Here is a 22,269-nt window from a genome sequence, read left to right on the forward strand (position 1 = left end):
AATGATAAAAAGCGAAACTTTTTTTGATTATATGAATTATTATGACTAATAATATCAAACTCGTACAAAGTGTGACTTTAGTAGCAGAATATTGGTTGGCAACCCGTTAGGTTAGGTTAGAAGGTCGATCCCAAGAAGGATCCCACTTGGACAGCTTAAGACGCCGGTCCGTTGTGATACCTACAAAACTCCTATAATCTGGATCAAAAGACCCTTATGAGTCGACGAAACGCTTTGTGCTTACAACAAACTTTTTAAGGCGGCCTATATCTATTTCGGCTAAGTATTCAAGTCCGCCAAAAGTGTGATTGCCGAGAAATTTCAATCTCAGCCTAGCGAAAGCCAGACATTGGAGGAGAAAGTGCCGGGATTTTTCCACCTCGCCCAACTCCATGCAGCTTTGGCAGCTAGCATCGGGTAGTACTCCGCATGAGTGCCCATTGGACAGTGTCCAGTGAGAAATCCTACCATAGCGGCGAGATGCACTTTGCTCAGGGCGAGAAGTTCCCCCGACCTCCGTGCTCCATTCTTGGCCAAAAGGATCTCGCGGTCGCACAGGAGTTGGCCATCGACCAGCGTCTGCTGAGTGCACGCGAGATCCATTGATCCAAAGCTAGAACGCAAAACGTTAACGGAGATCCAACTCGATCCCATTCCGATGTGAGCGGGGCAAGGGTGCCCCCCCTGGCTAGCTCATCGGCTTTGCAGTTACCAGCGATTCCGCTGTGACCAGGCACCCAAACGAGCCTGATGTTGAAATAGCCAGCTGCTATCTAAAGTGAGGAGAGACACTCCTTGACTAGCTTTGATTGATTGCACGGTTCGCGCGCTCAAAGCTAGTATTGCCGCCCTACTATCGGAGTGGAAGCTCACTTCTACAAACGAGGCTGAACTACGCAGCAGTATTTCTACCGCCCCCTTGATAGCAGCCACTTCCGCCTGAAAAACACTACACTGGTCCGGTAGCCTGAAGCTAAGATTGACGGAGAGCTCCTTGCAGAAAACCCCCCCTCCAACCCTCCCTCCTAGCCTTGATCCATCCGCGAAAAAGCTCACCGCGCCTCTTCTCCAGCGGCTTCTTTCCATCCACATGTCCCTCGTTGGAATATGAGCGGAGAAGGAGCCGCCTCGAGTGGCCTCAGTGACGCACTGATCTAAGATTTCCGGAATGAAGGAGGAAAGAATTTCGGAGTGTCCTTGTTCGGACCTCTTGTCACCCGACAGCCGTGCGCCTCGAGTTCTATAAGTAGGTCGTTCACCACCAATAACCAGAGCAGAGGGGAGAGCACTTCCTCCTGCGGAGTTCCCCTATTCACTTTTCTGGTTGTCTTGGCACAACCCCACACCGCTGCGACAGTTCTGTCGCAAAGAAGACTAAAAATTAGGTGTTTGAGGTTCGATTCCACCTCAAACTTTTCGAGGGCTTTAACCACAGTCTCTAGTCGCACGTTATTGAAGGCCCCCTCGATGTCGAGAAAGTTGCCCACAGCAAATTCCTTGTGCTTGAGAGCTATCTACAGCCATGACACTACATCATGTAAAGCAGTGTCGACCGACCTGCCTTTGATATAGGCATGCTGCGCCCGTATCAGTTTACCCCTCGGTATTATGTTCCTAATGTACAGATCTATAAGCCTCTCCAATGTTTTCAACAGAAACGAGGATAGGCTGATGGGTCTGAAATCTTTTGCACCGACGTGAGAGCTTTTGCCGGCCTGCGGCATAAAAGTAACCTTAACCTGTCTCCAGACCTTCGGGACATGGCCCAGTCTAACAAATTCGCGTAGATGGGGGCCAGCCAGCTGCATGACATCTTAACCGTGCGTTGTAGTTGCGCTGGAATAATGCCATCGGGCCCCGGGGACTTAAAGGGTTTGAAGGATTTCAACGCCCAGGTAAGGTGACGATCGTCCAGAAGGTCCAGGAAGGCTTTACAGCCCTCCTGCAGCTCCCCCAGTAGCACTTCTTCAGCAGAGTGATTAAGTGGGAAATGAGTATCCAGGAGTAGCTTCAACGACTCCTCGCTGCTCGTTGTCCAGCTGCTATCTGCATTTTTTAGGTACCCCACTGGAGTAGGATTTTTTGCAAGAATGCGCCTGAACCGTGTGGACTCATGGCAGCCCTCTACACTACCGCAGAAGGCTCTCCACGAAGCCCTCTTGGTTTTCTTCAACTCGGACAAATGGCCAGTCCGGCCTCGTACAACGCCCAGTCGTCACTAGAGCCACTTCTACGGGCTTTGTTGAAAAGTCTTCTGCTCGAAGATCTGATCTCCGTTAAGTCCACCAAGGGGGTTTCCCTTTGATTTTCTGAATTCTCAGAAGACAGGAGCTGTCAAGAGTAGTTCTACTAACAGAGATGAAAACCTCGACGAGCTCATCGACCGCATCCGCAGATAGGATCGAATCCCTGTTGGGTGCGGTTGGAAGATCTGATCTAAGCTTCCTGCAGTAGAGGACCCAGTTGGTATTCCTGAAATTTCTATAGGTTTTTAGCTCCGGCCGTAGGGATTTCAAACTGAAACCAATATATTTATGATCGGAGAAGGAGTGGTCGTCTAGAACCCTCCATTCCGAAATCAAGGGAGCAACTTCCCTAGAAGCTAGCGTAACGTCAAGAACTTCCGTCCTGCTAGCAGTAGGGCTGTTCCCCCTATTACATATAGAAAGGTCTACACTACAAATAAAATCAAAAAGTGACTCACCTCTTGCGTTGATGTCCGAGCTTCCCCAGACCGTGTGCCTTGAATTAGCATCCGAACCTATTAAGACTGCGGCTCCTGTGCGCCTGGCCTCTGCCAGAGCCCTTCTCAGCAGGTACGGAGGTGGCTCCACCTCGTCGTCGTTCGGCATGTAGGCTGAGGCAAGCCAGAGTTCTCCAGCACTGTCCTCCAGTCTAGCAGTGACGACATCTTCGTTGCTGAAATTAGGCAAAATAAAAACGTTAAGTTCGTTTCTGATCAACAAGCAGGCTCTGGGTCTACCTGCATTGTTTGCCGCCAGGAGCTTGTGGCTTTTTGTCCTTAAACCAGAGATACCGTTGCTGCTCAGCCACGGTTCCTGGATAAGGACAACGTCGGCTTCGTCCCGTCCTGGACGAAGCAATAGGTCGGCGGAGGACGTCTTTGAGTGCTGGAGGTTAATTTGGAGGATCCTCATCCTCCAAACTCCTCTCCAGCAATGAGAGTTCCGCGCCATCATCCGTACTATCGACTCCAGCCTCCTCGAACAGTCGCTCGAGACTGAAGACGGATTCATCGTCGCCTGACGATCCGCCTCCCGTGCTAACCACATCCGAGAGGATGGGGTCGATATCCATTTTCGAGTGGGTCGCTCCCCCCTCTCTTCCACCTCAACTGGAGGCAGCGGGCCATCAGCCCCTTTGCAATGCTGAGAGGAGCGAGTCACTCCTTGTTTAGGAGTATCAGCGCTCGCCGATATGCTTCCTCGGTCTTCTCCAGCCTAACCACCTTACAGTCTTGGGTGGGAAGAGATGGATTGTAGTACCGCAATATCTCTTCAATTTCGGTCGGGGTATAGGGCTGTTCGTCGGCACACCTTATAAGTTTGTGTAAGCCGAGGTACCATCCGGTACATCACATCACAGCGGAGATAGTAGCCGCTACCCGCTTCCACTCATCATGGGAGATGGCTCCATCTCCCCCGCTGCTGTCGTACACCCCAAGCTCTATTGAGCTGACGAGTTTAGCGATTTCGCTGAACATCAGTGCGGCTCCGACCCGAGGCTTCTTGCCGAGGGATGATTCCCCCTCCTGCGACCTCAGTCGCTTCATCGAGGTGTGGGGCTCGCTCGGCCCCTTTTTCCCGTCATTAACGTCGCTTAGCACCCTTTTGGCCCACTCAAGTGTGCTAGCATGCTGATCATATTTTTGGTCAGCCTGCTTGCCACCATAGCACTCCAAAATCTTGGCAGCCAGAAGACGGTCCGAGTTCAGCTTTTTAGCTGTGGTTACACGCTTCCCCCCGGAACCCTTAGCGTTCGCTGAGGACCCCGCGCCCCCCATGAACTTGACAGAGGTTCCTCTGCTAGTGCTGGCGATTCCGCCGCGCACTTCCGCCCTGCCTAAGGTGCCAGTCGGCAGATTCCTGCCCGCTCCCCGCGCCTTACCGTCTCTAGTGACGGTAAGCCATGCACCCCCGGAATTTTTCTCCTCACCCTTTAGCGGGGACGGTTTCGTCCCCATAGGTGAGGATGTCCCCCCCAAGGAACTGTCCACTTTTGAAGAGGTCGGTTTCGACCTGCTTCCTCCCTCGTCCTTGGTTGTGTACTTTGTATTCATTATTTGTTGGGTCCCCACTCAGAGCCGCTATCCGTCTCCTGGAAAGGTAGTCGCCTATAAATGGTCCCAAGGTTGTCTCAGTTACGAAGCCAAGGCGAGGGTTGACGTACGCCCTTATGAGGCAGTGCGTTCAGAGCCGACCAGCGCAAGGAAGGAGTCATCTCAACAAACACCTACCACACCAACTTAATGATGACAGGAGGGGAACATACTCTGAGGCCTGCCATGGTTTTAACGGGACGGAGGCGGCCTTGGCATTAGCTCATCAGCCAATTCTGCATAGTGTCACCCCTGCATACGCAGGTGACAGAATACCTCGACCACCAGCCCAGGGTTCAAACCGATCCATCTAAGAGTCCAAGCTATGTCCGTGTCGAGCAAATGGTAAAATCCGTAGGAGTTCTAGAAGGCCGTGAAGGCCGCAGGTCATTTAGGGTTACCCAGGATGCACCGCGTGGAGGCGAACCTGCTCTACATCCCCAAAACCCGTACCAAGTGTAATTTTAGTAGTAGAATTTTCGAGGCAACCCGCACCAAGTGGGATATTTTTGCGTGTGTATTAGTGAAAATCTTAGGATTGGTTACTTGTAGATTTATACAATGAACTCAAGAGTGAGTTACAGGTAGTCGATTTATCGAGAAATCCATTACAATATCATATTTTGTTTCCAGCATTAAACATCATTCCATAACCAAATTTGAAATTCTTCCTAAATTGCTGTGAATGGGCACTTTCGCTACCTCCTTACTCCATAATTAACAGTACTTTCTTCACTTCGGAGGCTATGTGGTATAAAATACGGTAGGCAATATAATAATACACTCTCTGAATAAATTAGACACTCTCACTAAGTATTGTAAACAAAAACGCCCGTTTAATTTGTATACATAAGCTTAATAAATTTTTATTTATTAACGGTTAGGTTTAAATTAATTATAAAATATTTATAATGCGTTTGCAAACGCTGTACGAGTAGAAATACGGATCGAAAACAGGGAAAGTCGAAAACTGAAGCCGTTGAATCCGATTAGGCGCAAAGATGAGCCAAACTGAGATCGATGTGGTGCTCAGGCGCGTTGACGAAAGGAAATAAATGTAGCGTGCAGGATTGTAGTTGGCGAAAAAACGAATAAAGGCAGCAAGCAGGAACCGTGTTGACTGACGTGTATATTCGAATGATCTGTGTGCGATGATCCCGTCTTTTTTGTTAAGTTAAGTTGCTGTGCGGTGTGCCATCATGTGTAGTGTTCTCAAAAGTTGAGGGTGGTGTGGTGCGTCTGTGAGTGTCTTCAGGTGTGGTGCGTTACATTAGGGTGCGCCAGTTTTTTTCGGGGTGTGGTGTGTTTCTTTACTGAGGCTTAGCTCATTTAAACATCCTGGGCCCCCTAGGATAATATTTTGCCTAGTATTACCCATATTGGCAGTAAATGTTGGAAGTATTTCGGGATACTGCTGGTAGAGTAGCCGAGGGTGCAGAATATTAAGTGTAAGATTTTGGTTTAAATCGATTTTAAAGTACCAAAAGTATTAATGCTTAATGTAAGCAAATTAATTTTGCGTGTTTATTTGATTCACTATTTTGACGACTTGTTATTATAGTAAAAGTATATGAGTTTTTGTATTTATAATTTTTATTGGCGGTTATTTACCATTTACTTATTATGACTAAGTAAGGATAGCGACTCTACACCTGGCTCAGATATGGCCAGAATGGGTGCTCCTTTGAAAACATTTGAAGAGGGATCTTGCGAGAGTAAGATTTATGATTTTTACCCACTTGTTTGAAGTGAGATTTGCAACTTTTAAAAGTATTTCCCATAAACTACCCATGGACGAGTGTACGTGCAATTGGATACATGTTTTCTAAGCATAGAGTGTTTTTTCCAATCAGGCTAGAATAATTTCCTAATCGGAGTATCGAGATAATTTATATTTTGCCATGTTGACTGTGTATACTTATTGGCACTACCACATAGCTCAATTTAAATTGGTGCGCCGAAGCAATCTGGTTTGCGTTGGTAATTTGGGAATAGTTCGCCCAACATGGTATTTGTAGCTGCGAAATTGCGGTAAAATTGTGTGTAAAGTGGGATCAGTTTTCTAAGCGAATATGTTTCCCTTGTTCGTCCCAGTTGGTTTCGTCTAGCCATAATTTTTTAATCAGCACTTTTATCATTCTGGCGAAAGCCATCTTGCGGGGTCGAAGTTTTGCCACAGAGGATAAAATTTGCCCCTTTGTTATTGGGGATAATGCAGGTATTGAATCAGTAGGATAACTAAAACTAGACAGATTCATTGGATCCTCTGTGTTTTGGTTGTACTGTCCTTTTTAAATTTAAGGAAATTGGTGTACAAAACAATGATCTTTTGGAATGGGTATTAATATATTTTGGTGATATGTTTGGATTACATATATTGGTGTTTCGAACATTGGCAGAGGAAACACTGACTTTGTACCATTATGTGGAGTGTTGGAAGATTGTGGCTTTAGTGGTAGTTGTATGACGTACCGGCCATTATTTGATCGTGTAGTTGTGGCTTTGTAGAAGTCGTCACAATACTGATCTTCTGGAGTCGTTATGAGGGGGCGTTTTTCTAACTCCCGAAATTTCCTTAATTGTGAATTAAGCGATTCTTTGGTATGTTCGCCAACTTGAGTTGTTGATGTGGAAACTGGTTCTGTAACTAATCCTTTTCAAATCCAACCAAATATAGGGTTTTGGGCTAGAAGGTGGTTGAAATTTTTTCAACACTTTCAAGTATTATTTGCGGTATAAGGTCGCTGCCTATTAGAATATCTATTTGAGCGGGGGCGTTGCAGTTGGGATCTGCTAGCTTTAGGGGTGAAACCTTTTGCCAATGCTTGCTATTTACGTGATAGCTTAGAAGCATGTTAGTAAGTTGCGGTAGGACTATAGCTTCTGCTACAATTCGCTTATCCGCTTGGGGGGATCTTAGGGTAATGGGGCAGATTATTATTTGAGTTTTGGACGACTCTTCCGCCCATTCCCGTAATTTTAAAATTGGATTGTTTTGATGGCAGTTTTAGCCTATTTTGTGCCCTAGACGCTATGAAGGATCGTTGTGATCCTTGGTCTATTAAGGCTCTAAGTTTGTAGAGTTCTCCTCGATGTTCGATAGAGATGACTGCTGTGGGTAGTAACGCCCTATTTGTATCTCGCTGTGTAGCGTTTGAGTGTTTTGTGCCTTTGAGCAGCATGGTGCCATTTGGCAATTTTCGGTATTGTTTTCGGGATTTGTAGTTGAAACTAAACTCGTGGTTCTTTTTATACTAATATATGCGCTCTTTTGGGGTGAGCTGGGAAATCTGCTGTAGTGAAACATTGTGTGATGTCTTTTTTGACATTAGATGCAATTGAATTGCATCTGACAAGCAATTTGTACATAATATTTTTGATCTTACAAAATTATTTCGTTCGTTAACTTTTAAGTTTTTAAACTTCTCGCAAGATTGTAGTTTATGCCCTCTTGTGCATAATTCACATGACGTATGTTTATTCTGTTCGGATGTGAACGATTGCGTTTTGTAAAAGCTTCTGTTTAAATTGTTGTTGCTACAGGCTTGGGGTCTATTGAAGCTTCTATTGAGGTCGTTTTGAACGTTTTTAGTTCTAACTAGTTTTTTGCCTACCCTCTCTGCTATTTCATATTGGGTAGTTAGAAATTCTTTCATTTGCTGCCACGTTGGGCATTTTTTCCGAGAGGAGAGCGATTGCTCCCACAAAAGTAACAATTTTTCTGGTAATTCTGCGGTGCATATATTTACCAGAATAGGGCCCCAGCTGTCTGTGGGAATGTTTTGTATCGATAAAACCGACAAACAGTTTGAAACAGTGGATTGTAGTCTTATAAATTCTTCACTGGTTTCTTTTTGAATCTTAGGCAAGTTTATTAGTGTCGTTACTGGTTTATCGACCAATATTCTTTCATTTTCATATCTGGATTTTAGAGCTTCCCAAGCCAAATTAAAATTGTTGTCATTTAGTGCGAACTGTTTTACTATTGCGCCTGCTTGACCTTTGGTTTTGTATCGGAGGTGATACAATTTTTGCGCTTTTGATAATTTTGGATGGTTGATGTAAACGGCTATAAACATGTCCCGGAAGGACGGCCATTCTTCATAACCTCCATGAAATATTTCTGTGTCACATGCGGACACCTCGAGATGGATGCCTGAACTTGCCTCTTGACTTTGAATTTGTGGCTGCTCTACTCTCGGATGTGAAGAAGGTGCAATCGCTTTTATTTGCTTTAATTGATCAGAAATCATAGCTTTTGTTTCTTCGTACTGGTCTAAGCAGTTTTCGTATAGTGCGTAAGCCGATGATTTAAAATTGTGTGGCAGATCTGAACTGTCATAATCTACTATGGCGTCATGAGCCGTTTGGAGACGAGTCCAAAAATTGTCAATACTTTGTTTTTTTATTTCCAATAACGACTCAGAGATGTCTTGAATCGGTATATATGAAAATCGAGTGCAGTATCGTGTTAATCTGTCACTCTCAGAAATGAATTTGGTGGCACAAATATCCTTTTATTTGCTGTGTGGTAACCTGTATTGCGCGGGTAGCTTCTGCAGGTATAATTTGATTTTCATCCACATTCATCGTTTTTTTTTTTTGTATGTTAAAATATTTGTCAATTTTTAAATAAAATTTTCTCAGTATAAACCTTATTTAGGGAAAACTTTAGTTTAGCATCCCACGATTTCAGGGTTAAGAGGGGTATGGTTGGATAGAGGAGATTCTCCAGATCTCGAATATATACAATTATTGCCGCCGTAAACTTATAGTTTTCGAGATATTTGCATTTTAAGTTGAAAATTTCACAAATTTCATTTTACAATTTCTCGATTTATGGTTATCTTTTCTTTTATATTATGCACTTATTACACACTAACACTTCACTACAATGTTTCTACATATTTATTTTATATTAAATATTTAAGTATTTGCTTTAAATAAGCATTTAATTTTTATACAATTTTCGTAATATGAACAATAACAAATGGGTTCCATGTTGTCAGATAATAAGTGTTGCCATACCTATTATATATATATATAAATATATATTTGAAAGCAAATTAAAATGAACAATAAAAGGGAATTAAACCCCAAATACATGAACTATAATTTTGTTCATTCCCTTCTATTGATAAATTATGGTATTGGATTGGCCAGGGTTATTTTTTTTAAAGCGCGGCCAAGTCCGCCAGTGCGAAAAGAAGTTTGACGCGATTAAATTATGAACACTCCGGTGTTGGACCGACCAGGATTATTTTTTTGAAGCGCGGCCGAAGCCGCCAGTGCAAAAAGAAGTTTGACGCGATTGAATTATGAACACCCCGGTGTTGGACCGACTGGGGTTTTTTTTTTGAAGCGCGGCCGAAGGCCGCCAGTGCAAATAAAAAATCTTAACAAAAAAAAGTAATGTTAAAGAGAATACTTATATCACTCTCTATAAACTTCAATTTTTATTAAGGATAATTATAATAAGAGTGAAGATTTTGAAAATTTGATATATGAATACATATGGCGTAAAAATATAGTAAATCAGCATCATGATCCATTTGTGAAATTATCAGATTCAATAAAACATACGTTTAAGCCATAAAACCTTTTTCTTTTATTAAAATGGAAAATTAAGTTCATAATATTTTGTTGAGGGTGATTGGGTTTTTTATTTATTTTGATTGCTTTCATCCGTTTGGATATGGCAACACTAATTATCGACAACATGGAACCCATTTGTTATTGTTCATATTACGAAAATTGTATAAAAATTAAATGCTTATTTAAAGCAAATACTTAAATATTTAATATAAAATAAATATGTAGAAACATTGTAGTGAAGTGTTAGTGTGTAATAAGTGCATAATATAAAAGAAAAGATAACCATAAATCGAGAAATTGTAAAATGAAATTTGTGAAATTTTCAACTTAAAATGCAAATATCACGAAAACTATAAGTTTCCGGCGTCAATAATTATATATATTCGTGATCTGGAGAATCTCCTCTATCCAACCATACCCCTCTTAACCCTGAAATCGTGGGATGCTAAACTAAAGCCCACCCCTTATTTACTTGCAATATGATTTTGTTGTGGTTTTATTTTGATTGTCTTGCTTTGATTAATTTAACTATTAAAAATCGCCCTTTTAATTAAATAATACTTATTATAATATTATATGTCCTTATGTTGATGTATTTAGGTACACCCTAATACACGGACTTGTTAGTATATATTTATGTGTTCGTGAAATTGAAAGCTCGTTGAAGAAATCAATACACTTTGTACTTAAGTATGCACGGATTGTTTGTGCGTATGTATGTTTATTTTTTAATGCAATTGAGAGCTCGTTGAAGAGATCAATGTGCGCAATCCTGCTTGTTTGTTACAAGGGGTATTGCGGGATATATGCCAATGTGGACTTTGAAATGATGTGTATTTTTGTTTTTAATAAATTATTTATTATTTTTAATTTTTTAATATCTAGTAGTATTAATTTTACCACAACGTTTATTGTTTTATTTTTCATGTAATTTTACAACTTTTTATATTGTAAATTTTCAATGTGTAATTGACCCTAGGCATAGATTATATGCCGTATGTATAAATACGTATGTTCGCACTGCGAAGAGAGCGCGAAAGCGAAGTGAATAATGTGCAGGTATTATGCCTTATGCAATTATGTTTATATGTTATTATAGTACTTATGTTAAAGTAAGTACAAGTATAGATATAATAGGTATGCATATATGTATGTCTGGTTTGTTTTTTCTCTCTTTGTTTTTCCTTTTATATTTTATAATTTTGATTTGGTATTATGCTCGGACTCGAAACTGAGGCAGTACCGTTGGTACCCGTTTTTTTTAAACGTATTTGTTATTACAGGTTCTATATATAATATATATAACTGTAATTTTTACATACATATATGCATGATAAAATAAAATAATAGGAAACGATACGACTCACTTTATGCTCCTTCAAGGGTTTTTTGAGGGGATAATATATATTTATGTACGTGTGTGTATTCCTTTTTCTTCGCTTCCAGTTGTACCTGGTTTTAGTGAGTGTTGTTTTTGTTTATTATCGTTTGTTTGAAATTCGCGCCCGTTTAAGTTGTTTTTATTTATGTTGAGTTGTTGTATTTAGGTGCTTTAGTATTTCGCACCCGTTTGTGTGAATTTTTGTTTGTTTAAATGCTTATTTGTTTGTTGATATATACATATAAGTGACATATATACGTATATATGTCGACTACATATATACGTGTATGACTCTGCTTCTAAATGCCTCTCTCACATTTCGTCTCTTATACTCAGAGATAGGAGCTCGAAGTGTGGGTGAAGAATAAATAAATTCATTATTGTTTAAGCACTTGAACATAAACCTCGTGTTTTATTTGTTTTAGTGGCGCAGTCGGTAGGATCTGTGAAAAAGATCCTTAAAACGAACCTATGCACAAATGTTCTAATTACAAAAATTAAATATTAAAACATACAAAAACTGATTTCATACGTGAATTAAAAAAAAAATAAATAAAAAAAAAATCAGAGATATGAAACAACAATAATAATGAACAAAAGTGTTTTCTAATCTAAGCTGTTAAACCAGCGTGAAATAAAATAAGCGGAAAGAAAAATATTAATACAAAACAAAAATACCGTTTCTTAATTTTCGTGAATTTGGTGTTGGTATTATTCTATTTGAATTTCAGTCGACTTTCAAACGACCTTGATCGACACTTAGCAGTCGGCATACCTACATTGTTGTTGTTGTGTTGTTATTTACAAACGTGAGAAACAAAAACTATTTAATTTTGTTTGAATTGTGTTGTTACATATAACAAACATATATTCGATGCGATGAGAGATTTAAATACTCCGCACTTTCCAATATAAAAAGAGAAATAGATGGACTTAAATAAAGAGTTAGAAAATTTAAATGAGTACTTAAGAATATTAGACATTAACGCTGAAACAAAAACAACAAACATGACCGAAGCACAAATAATAAGGGAGCTTGTGATGCAAAATATTAAATTAATTCAGCCTTTTGATGGTGATGCTAATTACTTAGCACTTTATGTCGATAGCATTGATTCCATAATGCCTGCGGTTGCACCAACGCAACCGGCTGAGCGAGCATTTTATTTCAACTGCATATTACGAACTTTACGAGGGGCAGCTTTGGACGTCATAAGGAGGGAGCAGCCGCCAGATTGGTCCACGCTAAGAGAACTCTTAGTTGATGAGTTTGGAGAACACACTCCAATTTCGACTCTTATTTTACAAGTTAGTAATATAAAATTTAAATGTAGCGTACGCATTCTTTGTGAAGAAATAAATAACGCAATTTGTAGAATTAAAGACTGTATCAAATTAAAAAATTAAAATATTGCAACTAAAATATTTTTGACAAATGAATTAGAACAATTAAGTATCAAGACTCTTAAAACAGAATTGCCAAACCATTTAACTGCGTTGATAAATGCAAACTTAGCCACTAACTTAAAGTCTGCAGTTAAAATTTTAAAAGAAAACAAGAGAAAACGTTATCTTCGGCAGCGCCGAAGCTATAATACCCTTCACAGGTGCATTTCTTTTAGTAACTACTATATGTATGACTACATTTGAAAACGTGACTTGCCAATGGTTTGCATCCAACGGAAAGCATTTTGCCAGTTCTTTCTAGCCATCTTCTATTCGAATTAAAGTTAGTTATTGAGGTAAATAGATATTTCAGACATTTACATAAATTTTAATTTTTTAAGCTGATTGATTATTCACATTAAATTAATGGAAAACAAAACAAATTATAATATTTATAGAAATTAGAAAATATATAACATATAATAATATTTATTATTCTATAATTTTTATATGATATATAAATTACAATAATTACATCTATGACTTACACTTTATATTATTATACAAACTTAAATTTAATAATATTAAATCTAACATATATCTATATATATAATATATCTATTTTCTAAAGCTTAAAAATATTCCGTCATAGTCACTATATGGTGTTTCATATGTGATACATGAGGTCATTGCAGAATCCATGTTTGTCCATACCCAATCTATTGCTGTTTCCTGTTTTGTTGTGGCGACCTTAGCCAATGAAGATTGAAATCCTAACTGCTGCAATCGAGCCTCCAAATCATCAGTTGCTGTTAGGCGACATATGTTAAAGTCACCAAGGACTACTGACGGTCCATTATACTGTTCAGTTATCTGACGGATATTATTTTCCACTTGGTTTCTAAATTCCGGAAGTCTATAGCGGGGGTTCCTGTACACAAGTGATATGGAAACTGTTGAATTGTTTACGTTTAACAGTTGGTAAACGTTTGTTGAACCGGTGTCGTTTCTTGAAAATGATCCGTCTGATAGAAGTGGGCACCTATCTTGCTTGTAGTATATTATAAGGCCGTTGGCAGGGCGTCGTCGGGATGATCTTGTTTCTCCATCAAGGCGTGCAATAACACTGTAGCCTTCTATTGGGAATTCTTCTTGAGGTAAGGCCCATGCCTCGGCAAAGCACAGAATATTAGCAGAACAAATCAGCTTGTCTGATCTGATATCTTCAATATGCTTGTTTAGGCTTCTTACATTTTGATAATAAATATCTAGACGTTGTTCCGATTTTTCAGTCAAAAATCTGTAGCATGTCGTCAATGCTCCTTCTGTCTTCAACCTATTAAGTTGAGTTTTAATTGGATCCTGCGGTCCAAATGGGTTCGGGGGAGAAAATGTCCCGATTATATACAATCCATTGGCCCTTGTGGCTCTGCTACATCCTACATATAAAGCTGATCTGCTTACTCTACCCTGTAGATGAACAGCAACTTGTGTGTATGTTCCACCTTGACTTTTATGTATCGAGATGGCTTCAGCTGGAATGACCGGAAACTGTCTGCGTCCTATGGTTATTTGCTCATTTCTCTTGTATTGGAATGATCGGACCACGCTCATGATTGGTGTCGAATCTGCATTGCGACTGTGAGGCTGCTTGGAACGTGCAAAGCTTCCAACTCTTGATTCTGCGAATTTTATCCATAGTCGCACCACTGAACTTTCAGATCTATGTGATTCGGAATCAACCTGCATTAGTTCCCCCGTAGCACCATTGACGAGACCATCACTTATGCTTATGTTGACTGTCACCATATATTTGATCGAAGTCTTGAGCTGCAATGTATAAAGCATTCCTTGTGTTTCCGATGGCTTAAAAGACTTCACAGCTTCTAAAATGTTTGTCCTGCTGCGTTCTGTTAGGGAACTTGACTTAATTGTATCCTTCGCAGTCTAAATTAAAATCATTTGCTCCAGCATTTGAATAAAATAGATGGATGGCTTCGTTCGGTATCTCATTAGAGGTCTTTTCCCTGCTTTTGATTAATTAGATGTCAGCGTGTGTCATATTTCCCTCTGACATGTTATTTAAAGCGATAGCAAATGCTTGATCTTCACGCTGGCGCATTATTTCAGTGAGCTCAAAGTTCCGAAATTGATCCCAAAGCGGTGTTCCTGTAATTGTACTGTAATGATCATTCCTATTCGGCGCAAATATCCTTCGATCTCCTACTGGCGGCAGCTGCTTTAAGTCACCAAACACGATAATTGGTATGCCTCCAAAGTAAGCGGTGCTCCTGAAAGTTTGCTTTAGTCTGCAATCTAAATATGCAAATATCTTTGCTCCAACCATTGAAATTTCGTCAATTATAATAAGCCTAATATCTATGAGATTGGCATGAATTGTGTTTAATGTGTCACTATTTAGTGGTCGAAGATCGCCGGAAGACTGGTTGACGGGGAGTGAAAAAACCGAATGAAGGGTTAGGCCCCCAATTCCAAATGCTGCTTTGCCAGTGGGTGCGCAGAGTAACACCTTGGCTGTTTCGGGGTTGGTTCCTGGTACACTATTAGCTCGCAATGTCAACGATTGATATATAGTTGTTATAAGCCGACTCTTGCCCACTCCAGCACCGCCTCCGAAATATTCGAAGAAGATTTCCCTTTTACTGACATTGTGCATTACATGAGCAAAATATTCCCTCTGTTTGCTGTTAAGTGACTGCACCATTGCCAGTAAATGGTCTTCTAATATTAGAGGTGGGAGTTTAATTAATTGAACCGCCTCTTCCTCTTCCTCTTCCTCTGTATTGTTGTGCTCTTGAAAAACATTAATGTCTCCTGTTTGCTCTGGAACGGCTAGAGCTCTAAATTCGGGATCTAAAAGTTGTGAGGCAGCTCGATCATCAGCTGTTTCATCCGCTGTGACATGAAGGTTTTCCAAAATCCGTTCTAGTTTGTTCGATGAAAATTTGTCATTTTTGAGCTTATTCAGCTCAATTTGCTCCTTGTGTGAATTGCAAATACTCTCGACGTCATTATTTAATAAGTCTGTTTCCTCATTTCTCCATGGGTGAAACATCATGGCGGTTTCTCTGAAGAAATCGGCTCTTGAACTTTCAACGCTAAAACGTTTCCAACGCAGAATAAGGGCTTGCTTCCTTTTCCTTAGAAATCCTGATCCATCCTTTAATGCCATTGGAAGTGCAGCTGTCGTGTCATCCTCGTTCTCTACGTCGTTGTATTCTTCGTTATTATCAGAAACATTTTTGTTTGTTTTGCAAAATCTGAACCATGCTGCAAAATCTGCTAAGCATAGTTCTTCCAATTGATCGGGCCTTTGAGAGTAGGGCTCCAGCACACTCGGCACATATATGTCCGTAGAGTCCTCCTGTAAAGCATTCAATTCAAGTCGGGGCTTTATCATCCTTACTCGGTTGTTTGGATGTGATGTATTTATAAATATTTCCCCATTACTGGCTTCTGATAGATGCAGTCCCAAAATATTATAAGCTGCTTCTTGAGCCGATATTTTCGATCCATTTACAAATTTGTTTCCAATGTGCTGTTTTCTTTTAATGGAGAAATTCCCTGCATTTATTTCCTCCATGGCTTGTCTCAATAATGTTGATACTCCTCTATTGGATTTATTTATATAATTAATGATATAGCTGCAGCAAGCGTATGCGTCCAGAATGAATTGAATGTCCATATTTGCTCTATGCAATTTAAGGATATTTTTATTATAGGCATTATATTAGGATGAGCGAAGAGCAAGCTTGTATCCTTCATAGTCAGTGTTGATTCGCTCATCCGCCAAAGCAGTTCAACCGTATTATTTCTTCCTCTGGGAGATCCGTTAGAGTTAATAGTTCCTGTATTTTTTGGAATTGAGCTTTGTGTTGCTCAATACTGGTTAAGGTTGCTGACAAAATTTTTCATCCCTCACATTTGCAGCAGTTATATTCCTCGATCCAGACTTTTTACGCAGGCAAATGGAAATGGCATTTTTAATGCGCTCCAACTCGTAGAACTTATAAATATACAGGAGCACGTCCACGCGCACACAACGCCGATCATAGCGTCGAATTTCAGAACGTGCAATTTTACTATAAGTTGTTGTAGTTGTCCTCTTTTTTCCGCAGTAAATCGTTGGATACGACAATTCCTGAGCATCGTCGTCGGTTGTAACGTCTCTTGGCCATCTACCTTGTCCTGGTGCCATTGCAACCCGTTCAATGGATCGATTTTCAACGGTACATTTTCCTAACGGGCATTAAGAAGGTCTCTTACTTCTGCCTCATCTGCAGGATCCGCAATAAATGGCACAGTTTCCTCGTTTCCAGCATTTGCCAGCCAATCACTTGACAATTGGATATTATGCTTGACGTAGAGCTCTGTACCCAGCAGATAGTTTAGTGCCTCCAATATTTTTGCTGGTCGCACTGTCTCCGTCATAAAATTTTGTTCATATTCCAATCGACGTTTCAAGTGCACTTGAATAATATGGCTGTTATCAAATCTTCGTGGAAGCATGGTGACTGTCTCTACAACTGAAATGGGGATATTCACCACTGCTCCACGAATAGCACATTGTCGTTCATATCCTAAGGAGATAATGCGCATAAATGGGATCCTCGGTGATATCAGTCTTTCTTCTAGACACGTTAAATCCTGAAGGCATTCCGGAATATCAGGAAACTCCAATCCTTCCGATAGGCAGATATTTGGTATCTTGCCCTTCCTAACAATACGATAGCATGTGTTGCAAAAGTTGTACTTTTGGTTCGAAGACGGAAATTTTGATGACAGATAAAACACTTTTCTAGCTTGATGAGGGAATCAAGTGCCACCGCAACAGACGCATATTTCAGTGGGTCCTTTCTTTATCAACAATGCGTACATATCAAAGATATTGGCAGCTCGACGTTGACGTTGACGTTCTTGTTCTTCTAGCTGTGCATCAGGAGAAAGTTCACGACGTCTTCTTATATTCCTCCTGGTTTGCCTCTCGCTTTCTAACTGACGATTTGCGGGATTCGATCTATGCAATTGTACGTTGATTCCTGCTCGTTTGCTAGTTGTTGCCTGGTTTGCTGGCGGGTCACTCTTCTTTGAGAAGAATTTAAAATTTGCTCAAGACGTCTTCTTATTGGATCTTCTCGACGACTTCTCCTCAATGCTGCATCTCGTTGCCTCTCTTCTTCTCTTATTATTGCATTCTGGCGCCGTACAGAACGTTCCATTGTGTCGCGCTCCTGCTCCGCTGCTCTATATTCCGAATCCAAGCGCCTGTTTGAATGACCCATTGTGTTACGCTCCTGCTCCGCTGCTCTATATTCCGGATTGGTTCTCCTATTTAAATGTCCCGCGGTGTTGCGTTCCTGCTCTTCAATTCTATATTCCGGATCCAAGCGCCTGACCGAATGTCCTATTGTGTCGCGCTCCTGCTCCGCTGCTCTATATTCCGGATCCAAGCGCCTGTTTGAATGACCCATTGTGTTGCGCTCCTGCTCCGCTGCTCTATATTCTGGATTCAAACGTCTATTTGAATGACCTACTGTATTAGGCTGCTGCTCTTCAGCTCTATCAGGAGTTCTCTCCTCATTGCGGTACTCCAAATTTGAGCTGCGTAATTCTGCAATATAGTCAGCGTTCCTTTGTCTATTATTTTCCAAATTTTGACTATATTGTCGTCGGCTTCGATTCAGAGCATTGCGACGCCTTTGTTCCTGCGATTGCCTAGATATTATACAAATAAAAAATATACTAAAATATTAATAAATTAAGTAATAATAATATAATTAAAATAATGCGTATTATTTAAAAAAAGCATTTTTTCGTTGATTTGAAAGTTATTTGCGTTGTTGAAAGTTTAAGCTGCTCGCGTAAACTGAAGTGATCCGATGCGTTGGGTCCTATTTATTGAATGTTTTAGAGCCCGACTTCACATCTGTAAACTCTTTTGCCCTTCTTGGTATCATCAAGCAACTTTCGTAGGAATACTAATGTGTTAATTACAGAAAGTGCATTGTAGAGGTTCTTTTTTACCTAGGTTATACTTTCTACTTAACTTGCAAACTATGTTTACTTCCTACCTACTCTTCTACCTAGGTTTTGTTTTGTACCTACCCATCAGTTAATTAGGGTTTTAAAACTGAATAATTATCTTTAGATAGTTCTCTATTATTATTAATAAATAATAATATATCTTGAATAATTAGGGATTTATTTATTTTATGGGTAATTAAATAATATTTTTGCTCCTTACTCTTATGTATATATTTTTAACATAATTTTCTACTTTACAAATTTATTTAGATCGATCAGTTTGTACGGCAACTATGTAATTCAGTAGTCAGATCAGAAAAATTTCTTAGAATATTTTATTGTTACCGTGGCCAATAATCCATGCCAAATTTGATCAAGTAATTTTAGTTGAAATATTAAGGCGTTAACTACAAAAGGGGCATTATCGAGGTTTGTTTTATCTAGGTTATGTTTTCTACCTACGTTTCGAACTATTTATTTCCTACCTATTATTCTACCTAGATTTGGTTTGTACCTATCCATCAGTTAATTAGGGTTTTAAAACTGAATAATTATCTTTAGATAGTTCTCTATTATTATTAATAAATAATAATATAATATATCTTGAATAATTAGGGATTTGTTTATTTTATGGTTAATTAAATAATATTTTTGCTCCTTACTCTTATGTATCTATTCTTAACACATTTTTCAACTTATTGTCCCAATTAGCTACATGTCACACCTTACTTTTGGCACAAGCAAAACAGTTTTTGGCAGATATAAGATAATTTTTATTCAAAGCTCAAATTGGATAGTATAAATAATTAATTAATCTGATTTGTTTATAATATATTATTTGTAAAGTGGTTAAATCTGACAGCTGTATGCTATAGTAGTCCGATCTTAACAATTCGTTCGAAGATTGAAGTCACATCCTAAGCAATAATCCATACTAAAAACTTCCATACAAAAATTTATTTTGATCGGTCAGTTTCTATGATAGCTCTTTAATATAGTGGTCTGATATGAACAATTCGTTCGAAAATTGTAGCGATATCTTGGACAATCATCATCCATGCCATATTTCGTGAAGATAACTTGTCATAAACAATTTTCTTCATATAAGAACTTTATTTAGTTTGTCAGTTTGTATGGCAGCTATATGCCATTGAGAGAAATCAATGCCGGATTTCGTGAAGATATTTTATCTAATGAACAATTTTTCCATGCAAGAACTTGATTCCGATCGTTCCGTTTATATGGCAGCTATATGCTATAGTAATCCGATGTGAAAAATTTCTTTGGAGATTGCATTACTTCTTCTAGCAAAAACTCATGCCAAATATTGTGAACATACCTCGTCGAATGAAAAAGTTTTCCATGCAATTACTTGATTCCGATCGTTCAGTTTGTGTGGCAGATATATGCTACAGTGATCCGATCTGAACAATTTCTTCGGAGATTGCATTACTTCTTCTAGCAAAAACTCATGCCAAATATTGTGAACATACCTCGTCAAATGAAAACGTTTTCCATGCAAGTACTTGATTCCGATCGTTCAGTTTGTATGGCAGATATATGCTATAGTGATCCGATCTGAACAATTTCTTCGGAGATTGAATTACTTCCTCTAGCAAAAACTCATGCCAAATATTGTGAACATACCTCGTCAAATGAAAGAGTTTTCCATGCAAGCACTTGATTCCGATCGTTCAGTTTGTATGGCAGATATATGCTATAGTGATCCGATCTGAACAATTTCTTTGGAGATTGCATTACTTTTTCTAGCAAAAACTCATGCCAAATATTGTGAACATACCTCGTCGAATTAAAAAGTTTTCCATGCAATTACTTGATTCCGATCGTTCAGTTTGTATGGCAGATATATGCTATAGTGATCCGATTTGAACAATTTCTTCGGAGATTGCATTACTTCTTCTAGCAAAAACTCATGCCAAATATTGTGAACATACCTCGTCAAATGAAAACGTTTTCCATGCAAGTACTTGATTCCGATCGTTCAGTTTGTATGGCAGATATATGCTATAGTGATCCGATCTGAACAATTTCTTCGGAGATTGCATTACTTCTTCTAGCAATAACCCATGCCGAATTTCGTGAACATACCTCGTCAAATGAAAAAGTTTTCCATACAAACACTTGATTCCGATTGTTCAGTTTACATGGCAGATATATGCTATAGTGATCCGATTTGAACAATTTCTTCGGAGATTGCATTACTTCTTCTAGCAAAAACTCATGCCAAATATTGTGAACATACCTCGTCAAATGAAAACGTTTTCCATGCAAGTACTTGATTCCGATCGTTCTGTTTGTATGGCAGATATATGCTATAGTGATCCGATCTGAACAATTTCTTCGGAGATTGCATTACTTCTTCTAGCAATAACCCATGCCGAATTTCGTGAACATACCTCGTCAAATGAAAAAGTTTTCCATACAAACACTTGATTCCGATTGTTCAGTTTACATGGCAGCTATATGCTATAGTGATCCGATATCGGCGGTTCCGACAAATGAGCAGCTTCTTTGTGAGAAAAGGACAGGTGCAAAATTTCAGATCGATATCTCAAAAACTGAGGGACTAGTTCGCGTATATACAGACGGACGGACAGACGGACTTGGCTAAATCAACTCAGCTCGTCACGGTGATCATTTATATATATACTTTATATGGTCTCCGACGTTTCCTTCTGGGTGTTACAAACTTCGTGGCAAAATTAATATACCCTGGTATAATGATGCTTATGATTATGAATATAAAAGAGATGTTAAAACTAACCCACGCGCTCCCCATTACCCTAATAATAACAAACTTAATAAAAGTGGATTTGATAAATATCATCTTTGTCTACCTGTAAATAACAATACTAATTTAGGCCAAAATCAATCCAGACAGGTGAATGTTAGCCAACAAAATCATTGTACCCACTCATTCAATGGTCCGATTACATATACCCCAGGCAATGCCCTGCAAACAAGTTCATTACAAACGCGAGTATCTCATCCCGTTGGCTCAAATCAATCAAGATTACGAAGATATGGTCATCCTGAGCCAATGGGTCAGGATGCTTCAAATTTTCAATTAGAATCCTCGGAAGACTACCCTCGATTAAATTGATACTAAATAATTAAGAAATCAAATTTTTAATAGATACGGGTTCATCGGTAAGTTTAATTAAACCATATAGGTATATTAAGTAATGAAGTAACAAAAGTAAAACCTATTATTCTAAAAACGGCAACAGGTAAAATTGTTCTAGACAAAGTACAGGAAATAATTGCATTTACTAAACATAATTTAAAATTCTATGTGTACAACTTTTCTGAAAGTTACGAAGGACTTTTGGGTTTTGATATACTTAAGATACTGAATTCGAAAATTAATTTGCAAAATATGATTATTCATTTAAGCGGAAAGCTTTATTCATTTTGTAATAACAATAATTCTTTAGATCACTTTAGCAGTCATTTAAATGTTATGAATGATGACAAAGATAAAACTAAATATAGATTAAGC

General features: G+C 39.2%; 1 protein-coding gene across 1 annotated transcript; it reads left to right on the forward strand.

The window, feature by feature from the left end:
* Positions 1–11,721: 11,721 nt before the first annotated feature.
* LOC138858869 (uncharacterized) lies at positions 11,722–21,896 on the forward strand. Its single transcript, XM_070112883.1, has 2 exons — positions 11,722–12,687; positions 21,518–21,896. Exons 1-2 carry the CDS (start codon positions 12,243–12,245, stop codon positions 21,868–21,870), a joined length of 798 nt encoding a protein of 265 aa, XP_069968984.1. The 5' UTR covers positions 11,722–12,242; the 3' UTR covers positions 21,871–21,896.
* The last annotated feature ends 373 nt before the right edge of the window (positions 21,897–22,269 follow it).

This window comes from Bactrocera oleae, chromosome 2, assembly GCF_042242935.1.
Source record: "Bactrocera oleae isolate idBacOlea1 chromosome 2, idBacOlea1, whole genome shotgun sequence".
NCBI lineage: Eukaryota > Metazoa > Arthropoda > Insecta > Diptera > Tephritidae > Bactrocera > Bactrocera oleae.